This window comes from Pseudonaja textilis, chromosome 4, assembly GCF_049901715.1.
Source record: "Pseudonaja textilis isolate UNSWEBS1 chromosome 4, rPseTex1.2, whole genome shotgun sequence".
Classification (NCBI taxonomy): Eukaryota; Metazoa; Chordata; class Lepidosauria; order Squamata; family Elapidae; genus Pseudonaja; species Pseudonaja textilis.
In genome coordinates, this window is record NC_141993.1 from 82,376,209 (window position 1) to 82,400,672 (window position 24,464).

The window sequence follows — 24,464 nt, forward strand, 5'->3', positions numbered from 1 at the left end:
TTAACTTCACACTTTTATCTACAGTAAATTCACGAAGGGGGTGTGTGTGTGTGGAGGGGGGGGGAATTATAACAGCAGACCAGCCGATCCACTGTAGAACTCAGAAGATACATCTTAGGTTAAACGTAGAGCTATATAAATGCAGTTTCTTTTAAAAAAAATGCAAACATTGTTTCCTTTACTTACAGACAAAATGTTACGTGATTGGCTGCTATGTGTATATTCAATTATATACAAAAAGGTACAGGACTGGGGCACAAGCAGAAATCCCTTCAGGGCAAATGGAGCCAAACGAAATGCTAACTGACTGGCTTTTTTGTTTTGTGTTTTAGCTTTGCTCACCACAAAGAGGTGTGCCGCCCCCCTCTCTCTCTCTCTGTGTCTCTTTTTCCTTGAAAGAAAAGTCACCGGTTTCTCCCATCTACCACTTCTTCGTTCTTTCTGTGTGTTTGTTTTAATTTCATTTACAGAAAGCCTACTTATGCAATAATCAGCAAGTAGAAAAACTTTCACCTGTAAATTACAAAGTAGAAATGTTATTTTCACAGCAAGAGGCTGCAGCATTGCTCTCTCCAGGTCTCAGTGGAGAAGGTGTGCGTGTCTATTGGTGGAGGGGAGGGGTTCAAACACCAGGTTAATTCCAGATTCTGAGAAAACTGTCCCAAGATCCTGTAGCTACAGCCATGCCATCATCAGTCACTCCTAAGCAGCTGACTCGGTTGTCGTGACCAGCAAGAACACCTGGAAGGATCAAAGGGCACAGCAAAATTAAACCAATGGCCCTCAAAAACAATTCCCATTCACAATTCTCATGTTCTTCAAGATGTTTATATCTGTTTTCAGAAATTTCTCAGCCAAAATGCAGTACAAAATACAGTACAGGGAATGGATTGAAGTACCAAAAAAAAAAAACCCCGCACACACAACCAAAACCCCTACATGAGAACAGTCAATTTCAGTTGTGAAAATCGAGGCAAGAGTGAAACACTTGTATAAATGCGTAACTTTTTTTTCTTAAAAAAAAAAGAAAAGGAAATGTTTCCCCTGTCCAGTCAAGTCCGACTCTTAGGAAGAGGGCTCATATGCCGTAATCTATATGCAGAGGTACAGGGAATGCGGTGACCTTCCCACTGAAGTGGTACCTATTTATCTACTTGATTTGGCAGGTTTTCAAACTGCTAGGTGGCCCTGACCTGGGGCAAGTAACAGGAGCCTGCCCTCCGCATTGCGCTTGGGTCTTAGACCTGGACTGTCAGCTTTTTTAGAATATGAATTATGATACACCCAGGGGGTGGGGGAAAACCAAGGTCAAGGGTGACAATGAATTATGTGTCTCAGAGTCAGCTAGCTGTCAGGATTCCGGCAGTTACCCCAATTAAATCGTGAGTCTCGAGCCAAATTTCCAAAACCTCAAAGGATTTATTGGGACATGTCCAGCACTATCTGGATGTAGCCGACTCTGACACACATAATTCACTGTCAACCTTGGCCCTGGTTTCCCCCACCCCCTGGGTGTATCATAATTCATATTCTCCAATGAGACACATCCATAGCCAAGAGTCATCAATCATGTTCTCCAGTTAGAATTTTGCGTGGCAGAAACTTCAGGCACCTAGCTACTATCTCTGAAAAACTATGTATGGAATGCACTTTAGATTTCCAAGCTGCCGCACTGCTCTTTCAAACCCCTTTCTGTTGGCATCTCTAAAAAGACCATAGAAATATTTTATGACTTGACATTGGGCACTTTTAACCATTGAACCAACATGTTATCCCCTCTTATTAAAACAAAAAAAAAAGCACTAAAGATGAAAGATGCAAAGCATGCACAAATGAAAAGAGAGTTCCAGAGATGAAGGGCCATGACTGGGTAACTTCTGAGGCATATTTGATCAATCCACTTATACGTAAAAAGACAGTTAAGGCTTTGAAGTCAAAAACCAGGACTCGTTCGCTTAACAATGAATTTGTATGGCACGTAACTGGTATCCCAGAGCCATGGTAGCACAGTAGTTAGAATGCAGTACTACAGGCTCCTACTGCTGACCGACTGCAGTTCGATTCTCACCAGGCTCAAGATTGACTCAGCCTTCCATCCTTCCGAGGTGGGTAAAATGAGGACCCAGATTGTTGAGGGCAATAGGCTGACTTTGTAAATCGCTTAGAGAGCACTGTAAAGCGGTATATAGGTGCTACTGATATTGCTATCCCATGGAACGGTTCACAATAGAAAAATGAATGCACTTAAATCTTCTGGCTCCTATTAACCTATTAGCTTTAACTCACCTGCACGTTCACCCTTCAGGGTATCCCAAACATTGCAGTTGAAATCGTCGTAGCCTGCCAAAAAGAGACGCCCACTCTTTGAGAAAGCTACAGAAGTGATCCCGCAGATGATGTTGTCGTGAGAATACAACATGAGCTCCTGGTCTGCACGAAGATCAAAGAGTCGACAAGTAGCATCATCTGAACCAGTAGCAAAGGCATGGCCGCTTGGGAAGAACTGTGAAATGCAACAAGAATATGAAAAATGAAGACAGAGGAGGGAATGGGGAAGGAAGAGAGCAGGGAGAGGGAAAGAGGTTGGCTCTGGAGCCATATGCTAACGTTCAAAGTTCACTTAGTATTAAACTCTCTGTGCTCAAAATAAGATTAGAACAGCATCTTGCATGATATCTGAAGGTTTACATTTGCCTGATTTCTTAATCTACTTACAACATTTGCCAAGTTCTTTATTCTTCATCAGCAAAGCGAGAGAGTTCTCTCAAATAACAGAACAATTAGCCATCTAAAACAGTGTTTCCCAATCTTGGGCACTTGAAGCTATGTGGACTTCAACTCCCAGAATTCCCCAGCCAAAAAGGAATTCTGGGTGTTGAAGTCCACACAGCTTCAAGTGGCCAAACACTGCTCTAAAACTTTAAAAAGAGATCACGTGGATGACACATGATTGAGTTCAGCATTCAGAGACTGGCCTCCCCAGAAACTGCACTCACTTGTAGCTCCGCTAAGTCTTCTGCCCAACTAACTATCCCTGAGAAACCCTTGGCCTATGAAAAGTTGGCTTCCACAGATGAAAGGAACGAAAAGGATTTGCACACTTCTGATACACTGATGGAAAATCCCAAACCATTCTAGCAGATGCAGAGAATGAGCTCGCGCATACGAAGAAGCATTCATATTCTCATTTATTCACCAGCGCAATGGTCACTTACACAAACGGCATTAATGTCAGACACGTGTCCCATGAATGACTGCCTGCACATCCCATCTCGGATGTCCCAGAGCTTGGAGGAGGCATCGCAGGCACCCGAAACGAAAGTGCTCATGTCTGGGCTTAGAGAGAGACTCATGACATCGCCGGTATGCCCGGTAAAGGCAGTAGTCTGTTGGCCCGTCTCGATATCCCACAGAGCACTGCAAAGTGAAGTAAAAGCATTCGAAATCAGAAGCTCAAATAATTAGCTAGGGGAGCTCATTTAAAATAAAATAAAATAAAAAGAGGTCCCAGGATACTCACCAGGTGGTGTCTCCGGAGCTCGTAACAATTTGGTTATCGTCTAGAAAACGACAGCAGGACAAGTACCCTGAAAAGAGAAACAGTAGCAAAATGGCAGTTTCAGTCTGCAACTCAAATTAAGTCCAGAATTCCGCTTCCTTCCAGCATCTATTAAAAACCTTTTTAATACAGTCCTGAACACTACACATATATCTAAAGCCAGAGGAACAATTTCAAGGTCTGGGGAAAGCTGAGACAGTGAATAGATTGGAAATGGGATGGCATCTAACTCAAACTGATAAAAATAAATAATGCAATAAAATTTATTTTAATTTATATTTATACACATTATAGATATATACACACACACACAAATATATATTATATATAATAAAAATATATAAATATAAAAATATATTAAATTAGTAGTAAATATTAAAATAATAAAATAATAAAATAAAAGTAAAATAGTATATATATTAAAATATAAATATTAAATAAAATAAAAAATAAAATAATAAAATAAAATAAATAAAATAATAATATAAATACCTAGCTTCCAGCCGTAAATGTCTATAACATTTACTATGAATTTGCTGGATGCTTAATAATAGAAATTTTTCAATTGTTTGGACAGGACGTAAAAAGTAGCAAATGCCGTATGTGCAAATATTGCAAAAAACAAAACACCCCCCCCCCATCCACAATAGTTATTTAACACAGAATCAAGGGACCAAATTCTATGTTACAAAATTTATTCCTTATTCTATTTGGGGGAAAAAACCATTCCTTTTAAAAGCAATCCAGAGGAGAAATAATGCATTTCTTTTTTCCCAACTTGACTCTCTTGCTTTTAAAGGGCAAGAAGAAAAAGTGTAAGCGGCATTCTAGTTTTCTAGTTTCATTACAAACGATCAAAGAAACAAAAAGAAAGAGAAGGGCAGCTGACCGGTATGACCGGGGAGTTCTCTGCTCACTCGTACGTTGCCCTCCCTCGTCTTCAGATTGTAGATAGAACAGATGTTGTCTAATCCACCGCAAGCGACATAATTGCCAGATGGTGCATACGCACAGGTCATTACCCAGGAAGACCGCAAAGGAATAGCATGCATCTTTAAAAATAAAATGGAAAAAAAAAAGCACCATGAGGAATTGTCCCCTTTCAAAATCAAATGCAAAACACTGTTGTAGACGATTAACTGATACTATGGGAACAACTCCCATCGTATAGAGAGCAGCAGATATGGGTAGCTCTCAAATTATGACTGTAATGGTCAGGGGTTCCATTGCGGTCGTAAATCAGGCCACTCACAGTTTTTGCAGCAGTTGTTAAGTGAGCACTACAGTTGTAAAGCAAACCAATGGTTTGCTATAGGCTGGCTCTCAAGATTCCGACTGATAGTAACAGCACTTAACACTTATACAGGTGAAACTTGAAAAATTAGAATATCGTGCAAAAGTTCATTTATTTCAGTAATGCAACTTAAAAGGTGAACCTAATATATGAAAAAGACTCATTACATGCAAAGCAAGATAGTTCAAGCCATGATGTGTCATAATTGAGATGATTATGGCTTACAGCTCATGAAAACCCCAAATCCACAATCTCAGAAAATTAGAATATACATGCAATCAATAAAACAAGGGTTGTACATAGAACAATATCGGACCTCTGAAAAGTATAAGCATGCAGATGTACTCAGTACTTGGTTTGGGCCCCTTTTGTAGCAATGACTGCCTCAATGCGGCGTGGCATGGAAGCTATCAGCCTGTGGCACTGCTGAGGTGTTATGGAAGACCAGGATGCTTCAATAGCGGCCTTCAGCTCTTCTGCATTGTTCGGTCTCATGTCTCTCATCTTTCTCTTGGCAATGCCCCATAGATTCTCTATGGGGTTCAGGTCAGGTGAGTTTGCTGGCCAATCAAGCACAGTAATCCCACGGTCACTGAACCAGGTTTTGGTGCTTTTGGCAGTGTGGGCAGGTGCCAAGTCCTGCTGGAAAATGAAGTCAGCATCCCTATAAAGCTCATCTGCGGAAGGAAGCATGAAGTGCTCCAAAATCTCCTGGGAGACAGCTGCGTTGACCCTGGACTTAATGAAGCACAGTGGACCAACACCAGCAGATGACATGGCTCCCCAAATCAACACAGACTGTGGAAACGTCACACTGGACATCAAGCATCTTGCAGTGTGTGCCTCTCCATTCTTCCTCCAGACTCTGAGTCCTTGGTTTCCAAATGAGATGCAAAAGTTGCTCTCAACAGAAAAGAGGACTTTGGACCACTGAGCAACAGACCCAGTTCTGTTTTTCTTTAGCCCAGGTAAGATGCTTGTGACAGTGTTTGTTGTTCAGGAGCGGCTTGACAAGAGGAATACGACATTTGAAGCCCATGTCCAGGATCAGTTTGTTTGTGGTGGTTCTTGATGCACTGACTCCAGTCTCAGTCCACTCCTTGTGAAAGTCCCCAACACTTTTGAATGGCCCTTTCCTGACAATCCTCTCCAGGCTGCGGTCATCCTTGCTGCTTGTGCACCTTTTTCTTCCATACTTTTCCCTTCCACATAACTTTCTATTAATGTGCTTTGATACAGCACTTTGGGAACACCCAACTTCTTTCGCAATTACCTTTTGAGGCTTTCCCTCCTTATGGAGGGTGTCCATGATGGTTTTCTGCACCAGGTCAGCAGTCTTTCCCATGATTGTGATTCCTACTGAACCAGACTGAGAGACCATTTAAAGGCTCACGAACCCTTTGCAGGTGTTATGGCTTAATTAGCTGATTAGAGTGGGACACTTTGAGCTTAGAATATTGAACCTTTTCACCTTTTAAGTTGCATTACTGAAATAAATGAACTTTTGCACAATATTCTAATTTTTCAAGTTTCACCTATACCGCTTCACAGTGCTTTTACAGCCATCTCTAAGTGGTTTACAGAGTCAGCCTATTACCCACAACAATTTGGGTCCTCATTTTACCCATCTTGGAAGGATGGAAGGCTGAGTCAACCTGGAGCCTGGTGAGATTCAAACGGCCAAATTGCAAGCAGTTTGCAAAAAATGAAGTAAATGCTTGTTTTCTGCAAAACCACAGTAAAAGGCAGTCCCATGATTGCAAGAGACTGCAAACAGCTAAAAACGTGGGCTGGTTGCCAAGTGTCAGACCATCACAACTTCGAATCCAGGTCGTAAGTACCCTTCAAAGGAGAACCAGCATAACTCTGAATGTCGCTAAGTGATTGATTTTTAAATTGAGGACTATCTGTAATTAACTGAACTGTAATTAACTTTCAATAATGTGTGGGCAGCGACATTACAAAATCAATGCAGAACTTTCTTGCAGAAAATCTTGAAGGCTGACACTTTCCTTCAAAAAGTTAATATTCCAGCCCAGTTTTCAGAAGGAGCTTCGATCTGCTCCAAACTAAGCAAATTTATTCTTTTTGTAACAAGTTGTGACAATGGCACTGAACAAATAGTAGAACAGTTTATATACTAGCTGACATTTCAACCACTTTTAAAGAGGACAAACCATACATTTTGCAAATAGCAAACCCTCCAATGGCAAAATCACCTAATTTTTTTAAAACAACGTCCAGTGCTTCCTGATATAAGAATCGTGAATTAACCTCATACTATCCCAGACTCTTCAAATGAGTATAAGAAAAAAAAACTGGTATTATTAGCTAACCACAAATTGTGTCATGAAAATGGCCTCCCTCGCCAGGACTTGTCTCAACTCCATTTAACTTGCCACATCCCAGGTCTCATTTTACTGGCTCTGGCGAGGATTAAAAAGGTGTGTATTTGCATATGAAGTGACAATGAATGGTTCAGTTAAAAATATCGTAGAGATACTAAGGCAGCTGTGGAGAACAACATTTTATTTGCTTTCCCAACGTAACACACCTCAAAGCACTTCGATATACATTTCAACAAACATCCAGCAGTTTGTCTCCCCAAGTGTTTTAGCCAGAATTTTTAAGATTAATGATACAGAATATTCTATGGCATGCTTGAGAAAACAACAGACTTTATACTTCCAAACACAGAAAAAATAATAACAAGACAAGAAATCGTATTAAAACCTGAAAAGCATCAAGAAATAACAGGGCCAATAAAGAGGTTTGGATGGGGGACAGAAAAAAATAAAAGATTAGTAGAATCTAAAAATAAAGCCCATCAGCAAGAGACACATAAAATGTCCAATGAATATGTTTTTAAAAGCCTGTACCTTGTTTGTTGTATAACTATCCCATATAATTAGTTTTCCATCTTGGGAAGCACTCACTAATAACCTAAAGATAATAGTAAAACAAAACGAAGACAAAGACAAGCAAAATATGTATTAATACGTTAACCTTGTATCTTCCTCTTGATGGTTTCAAAATGGAAAGTTCAAAGCCAAATTCCTCTGCATTCTCTAAGACCCCAATTTCCCTTTCTCCAAATTGTGAACCACAAGCAAAAGATATGAGGGCCACCTATTGAAAAGCTAGTTCTTCTATGAAATCCTATCCTATATGCTAGCACAGCATGGGCCCGGTTATCTGAAGAACCGTCTCATCCTGATGGGGTTGGCCTGTCCCACCCAAGCTGGCATAAGGGGCTTGCTGCAGACCCCACTGATCGAGGAATTCAGCTGGCGGGAGTCCAGGAAAAAAGCCTTTTCTGCCATGGCTGCAGGCTGCTGGAGCATCGTGGCATCCCAGGTGAAATCCGCACCCACCCTCTGGGCCTTCTGAAAGGGTCCAAAGATTTGGCTATGCCAACTGGCCTGAGGTCACAACGGGGCTGTGTCAGAGATAAAACCTCACCTCCTCCCCATACGCACCTTCCCACCTTTGTCAATTTTAAACCACTTTTAGTATTCATATTTAGTATTTAGTATTAATGTTTGGTATTAATGTTTCATATTGCTGTTTTTATTGATTGTAAGCCACCTAGAATCGTCCCTAGGCGAGATGGGAAGCACGTAAGTTTTTAACAAACAAATAAGGGTCATATTGGCTTTGAGTCATAATCCAACCGAACTGGAAAACACCAGGTTGAAGCTGCCGGTGTGTAGGATTAAAACCCAGATAAATTGACAATTAAGACAAGATAAATAGGTATATCCTGTTCACTGCAATAGTATGTGTGTGCTTCCTCCTTTTATTTTATTCAGTTATCTGGAAGAAAGGGAAGCAAGTTCAGACTACTTTCCTCTATCACTATTACACTGTTTTGAGGAAAGGAAAAACACTAAGAATTGTATTTATTTATTTTACATTTAAATGAGTAGTTTCCCAGGAAATTACTGAGATAGCTCCATCTACATAACATTTCTGATCTGTTTCCTTATGGGATTCTAAAATATGCAGGAAAGCCCTGAACAATAAAACTTCTCAATATATACAGCTTAATTGTTAAAAATGAGGAACAAATTCTTTCCTATCTGTCTAAAATAAGGAATTATTACTATAAATGTCTAATGTTCAATTTTAAATGCTAATCTTCTAAATACTGTTTTAGTTCAAAAATATGTTACTGTAAATACATATGCGTGTTCTTTTTTTTTTTTTTTAATAAAAAGCTATTTTAGGGACAGAAATATATTTATTTTTAAACATTGAAATCTAACGTCTCAGAATGAAACCCGAAATAAAGCAAATCTGTCTTCAAATTACTGGGCTTCAGGAGATTCTTTAAAGCTTTCAGTATGTTCCCAAGAATCTAAATTTATTTTTGCTCAGAGAATTTTGTTTCCATATTAACAGCCTGATTTTTCCCCCCCAAAGTAACTGTTCATGTGGCCAAGAAGCAAGTAACTCCTAATTTTTTATATATATTTATATATATAAAGTATTCATACAAACCTTGAATCAGATCCCCAATGCATAGCATAAATTTTGGCTAAATGACCTCTCAAGGTACGCCTTGTACGCATCTGGATTCGACCCACAGAGTCAAGACTTGTGGTGATCTGAGAAAGAGGAAGGACAAGAGGCTTTTCAAAACCTTTTGCTGGACCGCATAAGAATATATGACAACTGAGTATAAGAAATAGCTTAATAGTATACAATGCTAAGTCGTTTCTTATATTTGTCATGTAGCATTTCTTTATCTGAAGAGTCTGCTGATGCTAAGCTATGGTACGATAACTTTGGGATTTTGCATAACATACAAACCCATTCTTCATGACCTGGTATAATATTCAAATCTGGCCAATGACACAGATGGCTCCATAAACCATAATTTTAAAAATAGGTCTTAATGTACTCGAATGGAACTAAGCTTGAAGAAATGGTTACAGTCCAAGAAGCCACGACTGCTATTTTCATTTACTGGTTCCTTTTCTCAAGCCCCTTTAAACCATTGTGGAAGCATACTAGCAGGTCTTTAGACTAGAGCCAATGTCGAATAGAGATCAAAAGGTTTTTTTCCTAGCCAAGGAAAAGGGGGCGTAAGACAAGGAACTGCAGACTCCGCACAAGCATTTTAGACGCTGTAACTGTCTTAGGTACTTAGAAAAGCAGAACAGGAAGGAGAAGTAAATGGCAACTCACCTGAGCAAGAGTTGTGTCGCTGCATGCTTTTCTTGCATCCTTTAAAAGAAATTTTAATTTTTTTTTTTACTTTACATAACAATGAAGTTTTGCATTCTTACCAAATTAATGCATTTATTGGGGGCGGGGGACGGGGAGAGACAGTTTCCTTCGGGCAGGCTACGTCTGGCAAGTAGCAAGCCATTAGGTAAAAGGTTCACATACAGTACACTCCCTGGCTGCAAATAGCTCAAAAAGGATGCACAAGATTTCAGAAGTCAATCCTGAACCCAAAGATCCAACCAATGGGGCTCTCTGAAAGAGGCCCAGCACTGGGGCCTCAAGACTCTTTCATCCAACATCGTAAAGGAAAGGTGGTTACAGAGAAATCTGCGCATATAAAATGTCCCCCTATCTCTTCCCAAAAAGATCTTCCTGGGTTACCACAAAGTAGGTTAGAAAGAGATCTTACTCTGATTTGATTCCGGAGCTGCTCTGCCTCCTGCCGTAATTGTTCCAGTTCACTCATTCTCTTGAATGGGTCTCTTCTCTCCTCTTACAGTACAAGTGATGAGAAATCTGCTGAAAACAATTTACGGAAATCACTTGAATCATGTGCCTGTAATTAACAACATCAACACTTGCAATTTACAGTCATCCCGTCATTATTTCCTTCTCCTCAGGCCTATGTGTTGCCCCCCAGTGTCTGGACTGGCAGCTCCAGGGTTTTCCAAATGTTACAGCATAACTAGGCCTTAATGATAAGCAATGGCAACATTATAAAATATATGGGTTTCAATCATATCAAATGCATTTAATTCACTTAAACACATTTTAATTTAAAAGCTAATTTCAGAATTTTTCTTGGCCCCACCAATTTGTCTTTCCCTCCCCTAGTTTTCTAGTGAGAACCCAGCACATAACAGCTTGAAAAAAAGTCATGCACCCTGATCATCTTATTAAAATACTCTACTATGGAATTACAGAACACATTTAAATGGCTTAAGCTGCGTGTGTGTGTGTGTGTGTGTGTGTGTGTGTGTGTGTGTGTGTGTGTGTAGTCTCAGCATCATCCCTGTAAAAAGAAAGCAAATATAGGCCTCAGTTACAATTGGGAGAGGTGGGGAGGGGTAGAAACTTAGATAAACAGAAAATCTTGACTACCTCCATGTTACCTAATTTTAATGCAGTGCAACATTTCAGAAAGCATGAGAATAAAGGGTAATACAAGAAAACAATTTTCTCCTAGTATTTGAAATGTTTTCTGATTTTTTTAAAACGTAAGATAACTAGAAAGATGCCCACCGTGGAGGACTTGATTGGTACATCACAGACCCCTGAGGCATGTCTTAGAGCAGGGATGTCAAACTCACGGCCTCACGTGGCATTTTGTGTCGCTTTTTGCCTTTCCCGAAGCTGGGGTGGGCACGGCCTGTGCATGATGCATCCAGCCTGCGGGCTGCCAGTTTGACACCCCTGTCTTAGAAGTAAGTGAATGAGGAATATTCCTACGGTGATCTGTGCATATCGATTTTGCTTACTGACTGCTTGGGTAGCAACCATTCAAAGTTAGGATGGTATTTGAAAAGTAACATTGCGAGCAATGGTCACATTTTACAACCTTCACAGAATCTCTCTCAGTTTACATGATCACTATTAGTTAGTGTGCACATTGTCCTGTGCCCGAACCATTATTTTTTCCCCCCACCTACTGACCCACCGAGTGGAGAGACTGCTTGAACAAGCGATCTCTTCCTGAACTGCTTTTATCCTCAGTGCAGCATTTCCCCAAAAGACGCTAACCTCCAGTTTAAAAGCTCAGAAACTGACAACACAGGCATTGTGGAATGGTCTATAGTGGAGGGTGCACACACAAATTCTATTTGTGTTGGGTGTGAGAAGCTAGTGTTGTGCAGGCTGGTATTTTGGAAGTTCAGAGCAGCGTAGCCTCAAGATAGCCTCCAGGAAAATCAAAACAGAGGTGTCTGGCTGCTTGGTGGAGATGGACACGTGACTGAATTTGTGGGCTTGAAGGTGCTGCTTTTGACTGGAGTTGCAGTAGAGGCTTCAAGCAAACTGCAGGCACATCACTAATCAGCAGTTTAGCACTTTTTATCATGCATTGTGGACTTATTAAAAAAAAAAAAAAAAACCAGAGGCAAAGCCATACAATAATGCAAAAGATACTGCAAACTACCATTATGAGGAAATCAGAATGATTTCCATCAGGTTTTATGACCGTTGAGCCAGAAAAGAAATATGGAAAGTTAATATTGTATAAATAATTGTAATAAGATTATTATATGCACAAAGAGTGTAGAGCAATTCAATCACCACAGTGGAAGATTGAATTATAACATTGTCTGAACTTGTGGAAATGGGGAAGTTGACCAGTTTGGTCAGGAGGAAAAAAAAAAATGGCTTGTGGAGTTTTATGGACTTTTTCTTGAAATAAGACTGAAGTGACAATTTCTGGATTTGGGCATTAAAAAGGGTCAAAAAAAGGTGATGCCAGTCTATAATGCCTTGGTAACACCACACTTGGCATACTGCATCTAGTTTTGGTCACCAGGATGTAAAAAAGATGTTGGGACTCTAGAAAGAGAGCAGAGAAGCACAAGAAAGGAGATTAGGGGACTGTACACCAAAACAAAGAATTGCTGGAATTGGGTATGTCTAGTCTTATGAACAAAAGGACTAGGAGTGACATGATAGCAGTGTTCCGACATTTCAGGGGCTGCCCCAAAGAAGAGGGAGTCAAGCTATTCTCCAAAGCACCTGAGGGCAGGACAAGAAGCAATAGATGGAAACCAACCAAGGAGAGAAGGCAACCTAGAACTAAGAAGAAATTTCCTGACAGTTAAAACAATTACTCAGTGGAACAACTTGCCTTCAGAAGCTGTGAAAACTCCAACACTGGAAGTTTAATTTAAAATACTAGAAGTCCGGCAAATATACATTAATAGGACTAGTCCTGTATTGCAAGGAACTTTTCACCAATATGTCCCAATTTAACTATGAAATCCAGTCACTCTCCCTTAGCCCAATCCACCTCGCAAGGCTGCTGTTGTGAGGGAAATTGGAAGAGCAAGGTGTGTGGGATAGGTTTGCCACCTTGAACGATTTGCAAAAACAAAAAACATAAATTGCAGCCTGGTAGTACAGTTCTCAAGATCTAGCTTTATCCAAAACTCCTATGCTATTGGCAGCATCATATAAACTCAATTCACTGCTTTTGATCCTACCGCTGCCTTTCCAGCCTCTGTGCCATACCAATGAACCCTACATGGTTCTGCATCTTTGGCCGAATACTGTATTATCCACCCAGAGTCACTAGATACAAGATAGATGGGAAATCAATTTTATAAATACATTTTTTAAAAATATATGCCCACCACTTTGGGCATATTCTCTGAGGTCTACTCCAAATTTGTCCCGCCTCCAACCCTAATCTTTAAGAAATCCATAGCAATGTTGGGGGGGGGGGGAAGATAAGGTTGCCCTTTGGTTAAACTTCAAACCTGATGATCCAGATATTACGGAGATGAGGGTGCCAGTCCTTTCCTCTGAAATATTTTATGGCTGGAATTGCCCTGGAAACTACTGCAGTATTCTCAAATGATCCCCCATGTATGTATTAAACCTGGTTCTCCTTAAAAGATTGTTAATTTTAATTAGTAACTAGAGAAATGTTAAATGCTCACTAAGCAACTTTGAGCCAGTGGCTTTCTCAGTTCCTCCTCCCTCACAGGATTATTGCGAGGAAAAGTACTTCTTTTGCTTTCTCATTTTAAAAAGGAGTGTACAAATTGTCATATTCCTCACCTTCACAAAAAGGCCACAGAAAAACCAAGGACTAAAATTATTCACATTAAAACAACCATGTTGCTATGATCCGGTACTTGCAATGAAGTTTAAACCAACCTTTGCTTCTGCATAAAGAGATCCAGATTATTTTCCCTCCCAAAACATTCAGAGACATGGCAAGTTATTCTGACATCAGTCATGGCAAATATGCCATATATATAAATATGTTTGTGTATATATATATATATATATATATATATATATATATATATATATATATATATATATACACATACATATATACATATATACATATATATAAAATATGTTTATAAAATGCTTTTTCAAGTTAAAATACCTAGCCACGTGCATAGAGTTTTTTTACCTATCCGACAATATGTTTTTAAATTCATTTTTTGCTGGTCAGCAGAGAACGAGTCTCCTCTTCCCATCTTGGACTACTGAAACAATGGAAGTGCCTGGATAGTCAGGAGAGAGTTTAAGTTCAGAAAGAGCATTTAGAAACTGAGATATTTCTCCCCATGCTATGGAACAAAGGATTCTATCACCTTCCAGCTATTATCAAGACCAAGGGAAATTCTAACATTCATCAATTCTTCAGGTATAATTAAATTTGTAGAAGAATTAGGTTCTTAAGACTCACTCAGTCTTGTCGGTGTCTTAGAATTAGACATCTACAAAAAAAGAGCTTTATTTACAGGTTGCTTGAAGTGCAACGGAACTCCTATCACTTATCATTAACCACAGCCAGCTGTTTTGTTTTAATTCAAAGGATCCGGCTGAAAACATCTAACTAAAAGCTACACACCCTCTTCACTATGAATATTTACCCCTGGTAATAACGATTGCCTACGGCAGATTACAAGTGCCTCAAAGGTTCACGTCACCATTGCTTCTCATTTGGGAAATGTCAAGAGAAATCTTTTGCCGTTTGGCCTTTGTTTCTCCAAAAATAAATACAGGAAACAGGCCTAGGTGTGTCCTTGATCTTTAAGGTTGAAGATATTGTGCATATTTTCAAAGGGCTCTTCAGCACTGGGCCTCCACTGCAGCTACACAACAAAACACAGGAAGCTCTGCCCCAGAAGGCAAGATTCAAACTGGAGCCTGACTCCCAATTCAGCTTCAGTAACTTCAGAGGCCCCCAACGTTTGAGTACAAAACCAAACCTCCCCTTTATAAAAAGAATCCACATTCTCCATAGCTTCCCTTCTTCTACAGCGGGAGAAATTATTATCAACTATAATCACATGGTAAGAGGTTTCAGGCTACCTGGTACCTCGGTACTCATCCTTAACTGGTTCCGGAAGACGCAATGAGTACCAAAAATGATGAATGCCAAGCAAATTTGTCCCATAAGGAATAACACAGTGAGTCACAAAGCAGCCGACATCGACAACTTCTAAGCTTTTGAGTTGAGTTCCAAACAAACGATGAAAACCGGGACAAAATTTTCATGTCAAAATGCGCTGAGTACCAAACTCGATGAGTTTCAAAGCAGTTGAGTACCAAGGCACCCCTGTACAAGTGAATACGATTTTCAAGTAGCCTCTAAATTGCAGATCTAATCATACTCAAGATTGTGAGAATTCAGTGAAACTCCAGATCTTGGCTCAGAAATAGATGACAGTGGCATCTTCTCATAGGGTAGCAATCCCTAAGATACTTCCCAGCTAATTTTGTCTCTCTTGGAAGCCCCCAAGCATTGCTGTCACAGATACAGTGCCAAAAACCACAGCTTTTGGCAAGTTCCTTTCCTACCCTATCCCAAGACATTGTGATAAAGTAAAGTTACCCCTTGGCTCGAAACAATGACATTCCTCTGCCGCAACCATTTTTCATACATGGATTATTCAGGAAAGGACATACTCATTTCTTGCATATTCAAAGCCCCCAAATTCCTGGCCCCTCAAACCTCTTTGGAAGTAGACACATTTGGAGGACTCTTACTTTGGATAAATACTGATTTTACCGTAAGTAGCCTTATTCAAGAAACAATAGCTAAAATATAAGGCTTAAACACTCAGATTTAAAATTTAAAAATTAGTGGATTTCTCCATCTGAAACAGAGAACCTAGAAAGTGTAAAAGCATAAGTAATAATTTTCTGGAACGGTATCTCCGTATATTGGGCCATGAGAATATAAAACGTCTATTTTAAATTACCGTATAATGGCACTTTTAAAATATTTTAAAACATCATGCAAAGGCTTTGTTAAAGTGCTTCAAATAAATATTTCATAATTTGGTTGCATGTCCCACGAGAGCTGTCCTTTGTGACCAATTTACAGTGACAACTCAAAAATTCAAGTTGAAGTCTATCATCTTTACAAAGGGTCAGAAGAGGGGGGAAATGCAATCATTCTAGCAACTAAAACAAGACTGCAAAATACTTCTAAGGCAAGTTATCACATGCACTAAAGTTGAAAAGGTGCAATCAGTCAGTTCTGGGAAAAATACTGAATTCATATTAAAAAGACTGCCTTTTTTAAAACAAATAACTGCCACTTATCAGTCTGAAGATTGCAATTTCTAATTGGGGAGGAAGGGAAGATTTTGCAACACAGACACTATTTGGATTAAGCATTAAACTGGTGCATATGCAATAAATCTCATGGCTTTTAAAGATTAAATGTTTATTAGACACATGTACCAGTTTTAGAGATTAACACTTAAGGCTTTAAATGCTAAAAAACATATTTAGGGGACAACTTTGTATCTTGGCAACAACCCCTAAAAGAGACACACAGATGCTGCTTGGCCTAGAAAGTAAAAGACTCTGAGTTTTAGGCCTCTTTTAGACATGAAAGCCAGCTGGGTGAATAACTTTCATGCCAACTCACCTCACAGGGTTGTTGTGAGGAAAATAAGAGGCAGGAGTATTATGCATGCTTATATATGAAAATGGGAGGAAAAATAACAATACTACTATTGCTGCTGCTGCTGCATTTAGGCCCCCACATGCTTTGAAGCTCCTTAGAAGTGAATCTAAAAGACTTCACAGATCTTTCAAAACTCTCTGAACTAAGCTACTTTTAAACTTTTTTCTAAAGCCCGATCTGGTCATTACAAATGAAATCACAGGATATTGTGAAGGGCAAAAACTTCCCTTGGGGCCTGGCCTTGAACAAGCTTGCTGATCAGGCAGATAATGAACCATTCTGTCAAACTGAAATGGAAGACCAAGAGGAAAAGGAGTATTGTATTATAAAGGGAAGGGGGCTGGCTGAACAACGGAATGTGACACTGTCCAACCTAATGTGTCTGTTACAGAAAGACCAAGAACATTTTAGACAGGATAGAATCAAAGGGCTGGAAGGGAACCTCTTTTAGTCTAACCTCCCCCTGCTTAAGGCACACCTTATACCATCCTGGTCAAATGCTTGCCCGCTCTATTTTTGAAAATCTCTCCAACTCTGGGAGGCAAGCTATTCCACTGACTTTCTTACTGTCACAAAATTTCTCCATACTTTTAGGTTGGATCTGGAGATACTGTTTTGAACATCTGAAGCTTCCAAAGTCTGGTTTTGTTTTAAAGCTGCGTTGCTGAAGCTTAGGAGCCTAACAATGAAAATATTCAATCAAGCTGAGTACACCTTAGGTGTCTCCAGTGCCTGCTTTCTAGCCCCTGCAAATGTTAGTTAGCTCCCCACTTCCATAGAGGGGAGAGAATACCTTGATCAAATCCATCTGATCCAACACATATTTCCTTAAGTGGCTGTTTTATGAAGTATGACTCAGGCAGAAAAAGTAATTGAGGTAGTCCTCAAATTATGACTGAATTATAGCCATAAGTCATTAAGGTTGTAACTCAAGGCACCCACATGACCAGAAGTAAATTTCTGTCCCTTTTTCATGGTGGTTGTTAAGGGAGTACTGTGGGCATTAAGTGAATGCTGCAGTTGTTAAATGAACACTGGGATTGTTAAGGGAACCCATTCATCTGAATGGGTGTTATTTGCCATAAACTGCAAGTCATGGTCATCCCTGCTGTGCTCATCCCTAAAGCTGACCTACCCAGCAAGCGTTCATAGGATCTGCACAATCATCTGCAACAGTCAAAAGATTTACAGGCCATAAACCCCCTGTTTTGTGACCATCATAACTTTGAATAGTTGTAAAACAATTGGTTGTTCAGCAAGGGCTTCCTATATGAAGTCCTTGATTTACGACGGCATTTGGGACCCGCATCGTAAGTTGAGGCACCTATATGACCAGACCTGATTTTATAACAGTTTTTATACCTGTTAAACAAATCAAAGGCTCTAAGTCCAAGTCAAGCCAGCCAAAACCAAAAAACACCAATAAAAAAACACCAATTGCAGTCAGTTGACTATGGGATGCTGCAACCCGTCATAAATGTTAAGCTGACTGCCAAGTGCCCAAAGTGCAGTCATGTGACCTCAGGGGGCAGAGGCATGACTTTTTGTGACAGTCAGAAGTGCCTTAAGGGCTATAAAGTCCCTTTCCTAACTCCAAATTGAATTCACACCACTGTACTACCATGAAAGGAGCACCTTGACTGAGGGGTACAGCCTAACTTGCCTGTTCCCGTGGCTCCTCCCCTCGGAACTGCTTCAAAACTCTCCCCCTCCAATGACATTTATGTACCATGTTTCCCGGAAAATAAGACCCTGTCTTATATTTTTTTGCCACCAAAAAAAGGCACCAGGTCTTATTTTGGGGGGATGTCATCCATTGACTAACCTCACTTGCGTGGGTCACCCCCGGCCTCCTTTTTGCTGTCAGAGGCCTTCAGGACCGTCTTCTGCGGCCAGCAAGGCTTTCCTGAAGGCCTCTGCAGCGGATAACAGAGCTCTGGATCAAGCTCTGTCCTTGCCAGCCTTGCCAGCTGCAGAAGAAATGGGCCAGCAAAGTAGGTGTCAGGGTGTGCAAGGCCTGGCTACAACTGTCCAAAGGTTAGTAGTAGGCAGCTCCACCCCCCACCCCCCATTGGGCGCATGTGTAAAAATCAAGCTAGGACTTACTTTCAGGGTAGGTGGTATTTTCAGGGAAACAGGGCATTAGTTTGGAACAACGTATTAAAAAGTCTCTCAGTGGTTAACAGCAAGCTATAAAATAATCAACAATACAATCAAATATCCATGGTACAAAGTTAAGATTAAACTACATGGTAACAGGAAATGGCTGTCCCAAGCAAACAACAGCTGTCTTCTTCCTCTGCCTGAAGATTCGCTAGTGTTGCATCAATCTCAGCCATTTTCCCAAACAATGGAGAAGAGCTCATGCCATCAAAACTTCGCTCTCCCAGGTAACTAAGTTAAATGAAAAGACACATTTAATTTAAAATCTAGCAGGGAATGTAAATGCAGCATGGATTTAGAGAGAAATAAGATTTAAATTTAATTTTAAAGATGAATAGTCACAGTCTTTTTATAAATAGTCATGCTTCCTTGCCAGGTTTTTTTTTTTTGGGGGGGGGGGGGAGAATACTTCCACAGATAACTCCTTCAGAATTCTAAATGTGCTTATCATGCTAAAATAGTTGCCTTTAATCTAAAAACAGAATAACTAAATAGAAAAGTTAAAAGCAAATCTAAAAACAAAAATCTTATATATGTGAAAAGCAATAAACAACATAAAACTAAAATAGTTGCCAAACCTTGGTCAATATTAATCAAATTCCTCTATCTACTATTACATTCATTATTAAAATAGATGGAATGAATTTGTGGCAACAGATCGAATACTAAATGAAGGAAATAAGAAATTATGCAGAAATTGGAAAGGAAGTGTTTAATGCACTTCCTTTCTTCTTTAAGAGTCTAATCAACTCTTTTTAGCTAAAGATTGACACTGAAACAATTATTTTTATCTGACTAAAAACAAATTACTATTTGTTTTGCCAAAGCTATGGCCTTTCAGATTAAGTTTTAGCAAGTAAAAACAAGATGCAACATTTAAATGTGCAATGCCCACATTTTCTTTCCTTTGGTTCAAATGTGCCTGACTCTCATAGACCGACTGGATAAAAGCTCTGTAATTTTCATGGCAAGATTTTTCAGAAGGGGCAGTTTTGAGACTACCCCTCTCCTAGGGCTGTGAGAAAGTGACCAACCCAAGATTGCTTAGCTGGTTTTATGCCTAAGGTGCAACTAGAACTCACAGTCTCCTGGCTTCTAGGCTAGCCTGATGTCTGAACCACTACACCAAACAGTCTCTTGCCCACAAGAGACTGTTGCTCGGTTAGGAATTCAAAGGACAAGAGAATGCTTGCTTATATTTCAAACTCAGCCCTCACTGAAGATGAATCATGGTTAAAACATGACAAGGAGAAATTTTATTTATATAAACAGCAAAATGACTCAGGAATTCTCCCAAACTAACTGGAGATAATAAGGAATCTTGCCAGGAGTCCGAACTCAACAGATTTTGCCATAGTTAGATATTTTATCTACGGCTGGAGGACAAAAATCTACCCTTGTATTCCTCATATTGTTGACTCATTGCCACATTATTGGATGAGGAAACAAGACTGAACGGAAACATATCAGGGTTCTTTCTGCTCAAATAAGTAACTTACTCAATATAACAAAGTAAATTACTTGTACTGGACTAGGAATCAAAAAAGAAGTTATTGCAGGTGAAACAGAAAATTGTGGGTTTTGTTTAACTTTTTGGAAAAAAATTATCACTACTTTTTAAATGCTTGTTTTATGGATTCCCTTTTAAATTTAATGCAAACTAAAGGTCATCTGCAAGAGACTGTAACGGATATATAAAATATTGCAAAATATTTGACATGTTTCTTTAACACTGTGACGTGAAGCAGTTCAATAGTATTTATTACTAAAAGATTTTTTTTTGTTAAATCTACATGCTGCAGCCTTTAGAAAGAGCTTTCAAGAACCCTATGAATTCCACCATTATCTTAGCAATTCCTAAAGCAGCCTATATTATCCATGCATTGTAGTTGGAGGTTAGCTAAAGGAGTGTGTAGCTTGCCTAAGACCATTTACTGATTTCATAGCTAAAGTGACATTTGAATCAGGTATTTCCGGATTCATAACTTAATATGTTGGTCACCAGAGTAATGCTCCTATCACCTGAACTCCAGGGTGCATATCTGGAACATTACCCATAATTTAAAATTCATACTGGGGCAATAATAACTTTATTAAGTTAAAGTTTTCAAGCCACTTGTCACTTTTCAGTTTAATAGCTCTTCATCAGCCAAAATTATTCCTCCAAACAAAGGAAGAAGCCCTGCTAATTTTGAGGCATTGTATGCCTCAGGTTACCATCTCTACATCCTGCAAAACAAGTCCTGTTTAAGTACAGAAATGTTAAGTTGTATCAAAATTCCTTCAGAGGTTTGTTAGGAATAAAAAAACAAGTATATGGGGGCTAACAAATCAAAAATATAAAGTTCAGCTGCTTAAACTGTTTTAGTCTTTTGTGAGATACAAATATTTATTGGGAAAGGAAAGGCTAAAAAGGAAAGATTCTCTTTAACAAAACTGAGCTGGATTGGAGTATTTCCTACTGGAATTGTTCAACAATCTATTTTACATAATTTTAGAATAAAGCTGTATCAAAACTTAGCTACTCACTTCAAACCACCTTCCTTTATATTAAAAAAGCAATGTTTCCTACAAACCGTAGCAAGTCCTTTGAGTGGTTTTCTTCAAAGTCTGCATGTATCTTCAGTAGACATTGTAGAAATGGTATAACAGATGTAAGAATTTTGGAATGATATTATATGTGGAATGGTAAAAAAGAAGTTAACTCTCCCACCAAAATTAATGGGATATAAATGCTTCACTTTGAAGCCACTGCTACTGAAGGCTATTCAAAACCATACAAATGTTATATTACACTAAAATTTATTATCAATTCTGGTATATAGCAATTAAAAAGCTCAGGATAAAAAAAACTAACATCACATCCAAAATGAAGTTCATGGCAAGAATAAATTATGAAACATGATTCCACTATTTCAGTCTCTTTTCCCCACAACTTTAAACTGAAAATCATAATCATATTACAACAAATTGGGTATTTTCATAATCTTACCTAATTTTTAAAAGTATCTTGGCATCTCTATTAAAATGATCTATGATGATGGATTTAAGCTGCTTTTTCAGCTGCTTTAAAATAAATCAGCATTATCTAATCCTTTTCCAGCTTTGTTATTATGCTGTATCAATTTGAGAAGCCAACAAATACTTTGCTTCCTATTAACTTATTGGAAACCAATCCCAGTATTTGAGTCTCCTCTTTTTCTTCAAATCATTTCAACTCCATCTTCACTAATAGAATCCTACTGTATCACAACAAGATTGGCAGGTAGTCACAGCAGAACAGCTGTACATAAATCTTTCAGATGAACTATGATTGCAACAGACATTAAAGAATTTTCATGCATAATATCCAATAGAGGCTCTTATGAACAGATAATTTGTTTTGTAATATCTTGTCTGAAACTAAAGGGCACGATGGGTGTTTGCCTGGACACAGCAGGCCCAGCAAGATGCTTTGTATAGTAACACCAGGAAGCTAAGAAGTCAACTGAGTGAGAATGACCCTCCATGTAACACAAACATTTCCCCAAATCGAACAAATCTGAACATGTTTTCAAACAGTGTTTCTATGAATTTCCAACATTTATGCTATTACTTTCATTCATTCCCCTACAAGTATCTGAAAAAGGCAGTTTTAAATGGGAACTCTTCCACATACAGTTATAAGCAAAGAATGCTTTTTCATGTAATTTTTTTTTCAATGTATGTGGGCCTATCAATATTTTATCTTCGTTGAGGTAGTATATAAAAGCGAAGCAATTGAACAAAAAAAAAAAACTATGAAAATTTAATTTTCTAATCATTAATTCAACAAAAAAATTAACAGATATGTCACTTCCTTCCGTAGTAAAAGTAAGTATACCCTCAGGTCTAATAGTTGGTATTGTCCCCATCTGAAGAACGAACCTGAAGTAGACATTTCTTATTAACTCTCTACCAGTCTCTGTCATGGACTGGGAAGAATTCTTTCATACTCTTCCAAGCAGATTTTTTGTGGATGTGATATTTAAAGGCTTTCTTGTGGCACAGCCCATTCCAAATTTCTTCACAGCGTCCAAAAGGGAATTAGATCCAGGCTTTGATTTGACCACTTTACCAATTAAAATGATAAAATTGTCTCCCTCTTCTTCTGGACCTTAGATAGGGGGACTCAATATTCCAGTTCAGGACACACATATTAGACGGATCAGTTTTACTTGAAGCAGGAACTTCTGCAGGTATCCAGGCGCAAAGCGATTAAGGGCTGTGCCAATAGCAGCCAGCATTTTCAATTGTAATTCCAAGTTTACTACCAACCAATGTGCACAGCCTACAAGACCAGGGTTATAAGATCATGGCAGGTTTCATTCTTAATAAATGGGCTGCTATATCTAATGTACTAATGAAGATGGAGCCAATCAAGTGACTGATTTGTGTTGTTGCTGCAATGAGCTGCAATGGGGGGTGGGGTTTTTTTTTATGGATTTTAATACATGGTGAGATTTTTTTGAATGATGAAAGACTAACACAGAGTCACTAATGTGTTAGTTAGAAGGCTATATAAATTTGTTTAATAAATAAAATAGTTCTTCTGAGCAGTCTTCAAAAGCAACCGCATGTAAAGGGTGTATCCTAGAGCGATAAAGACATGGGTAACTGTTGTCATTGTTACACCAGCTCTTGGACAACCCCTGCACCAGCGAGTGTCTGCCTACCTATCCAACAATAATTGCAAGTCTAGGAAAACCTGTTCCTCCAGGTGGGAATCTACCCTGTCTGAAGCCCTCAAAGCCAATAAAGAGCCAAACGAGTTTCTCCACAAAGAGCACTTTCACATCTTGCAGGGTTTCTATTTTGGCTACTTTCTTCCCATGCAATCCCCCTTTCTTCCCATGCAATTCAGATGCTGAGACAAGATCAACACAAGATCTCCAGCAAAGACCAGATAGAGATGAGCATACTGCTGGCACCACAACCCAAACTGAATGACTTCGCCTTCACTTAATATAAATGTTAAACTTGAGGACTGCCAGAGACTAAAACCTGTGGTACTCAATACAGAACAATCGTTAGGTTGAACTCTCTGCCTCCATTACCTGGGACTGCCCACTTAGGAAGGAGGGGAAGTACTATGCAATTATGCTACTCCCTACCTGCAGCCAATTCAGTAGGATACTATGGTTGACAGGACTGAAAGTTACCAAGATATCTAAACAGACCAGAAGGGGCACAATGTCCCCATCCAGATCTCAAAAAAGACTATCAACCAGAATGACCAATGCTGTTTTGGTCCTGTATCAGGTCTGAATTCAGACTATCGGGGATCCAGACAAACTATTTTATGAGGGTGCTCTGCATTTACTACCCCCATCACTTTCTGAAAAATCTTTCCTTGAAATATAAAGGTTGGAGAATGGGTTATAGCTAGTTGCCTAAAGGTACTGGACCCAGGGAAAGGCCTCTTCAAAAAAAAAAAAAGGGGGGGGGGAGGGGTTTGTATATTTTGGCAATTTCAATACAGATTTTTCTTTTAAAGCTATGGTTTTTTGGCTACATATATGAAAAACGCTACACTGTATTTTAATTGC

General features: G+C 39.1%; 1 protein-coding gene across 4 annotated transcripts in view; it reads right to left on the minus strand.

Moving 5' to 3' along the window:
• Positions 1-24,464, minus strand: part of GNB4 (G protein subunit beta 4) — a 37,129-nt gene continuing 12,665 nt past the window's right edge. For 3 of the 4 annotated variants that reach the window (XM_087933507.1, XM_026705728.2, XM_087933506.1), the window contains exons 2-10: positions 10,498-10,604; positions 10,047-10,085; positions 9,357-9,463; positions 7,733-7,796; positions 4,449-4,611; positions 3,521-3,587; positions 3,216-3,417; positions 2,287-2,503; positions 1-741 (exon numbers count right to left, since the gene is read on the minus strand). In XM_087933507.1, coding sequence (XP_087789633.1) covers positions 635-741; positions 2,287-2,503; positions 3,216-3,417; positions 3,521-3,587; positions 4,449-4,611; positions 7,733-7,796; positions 9,357-9,463; positions 10,047-10,085; positions 10,498-10,554 — 1,023 coding nt within the window. In that variant the 5' untranslated portion in view covers positions 10,555-10,604 and the 3' untranslated portion in view covers positions 1-634. Of the gene's footprint in view, positions 742-2,286; positions 2,504-3,215; positions 3,418-3,520; positions 3,588-4,448; positions 4,612-7,732; positions 7,797-9,356; positions 9,464-10,046; positions 10,086-10,497; positions 10,608-24,464 lie in introns of all 4 variants that reach the window. The other variant, XM_087933508.1, reaches the window with a different exon arrangement.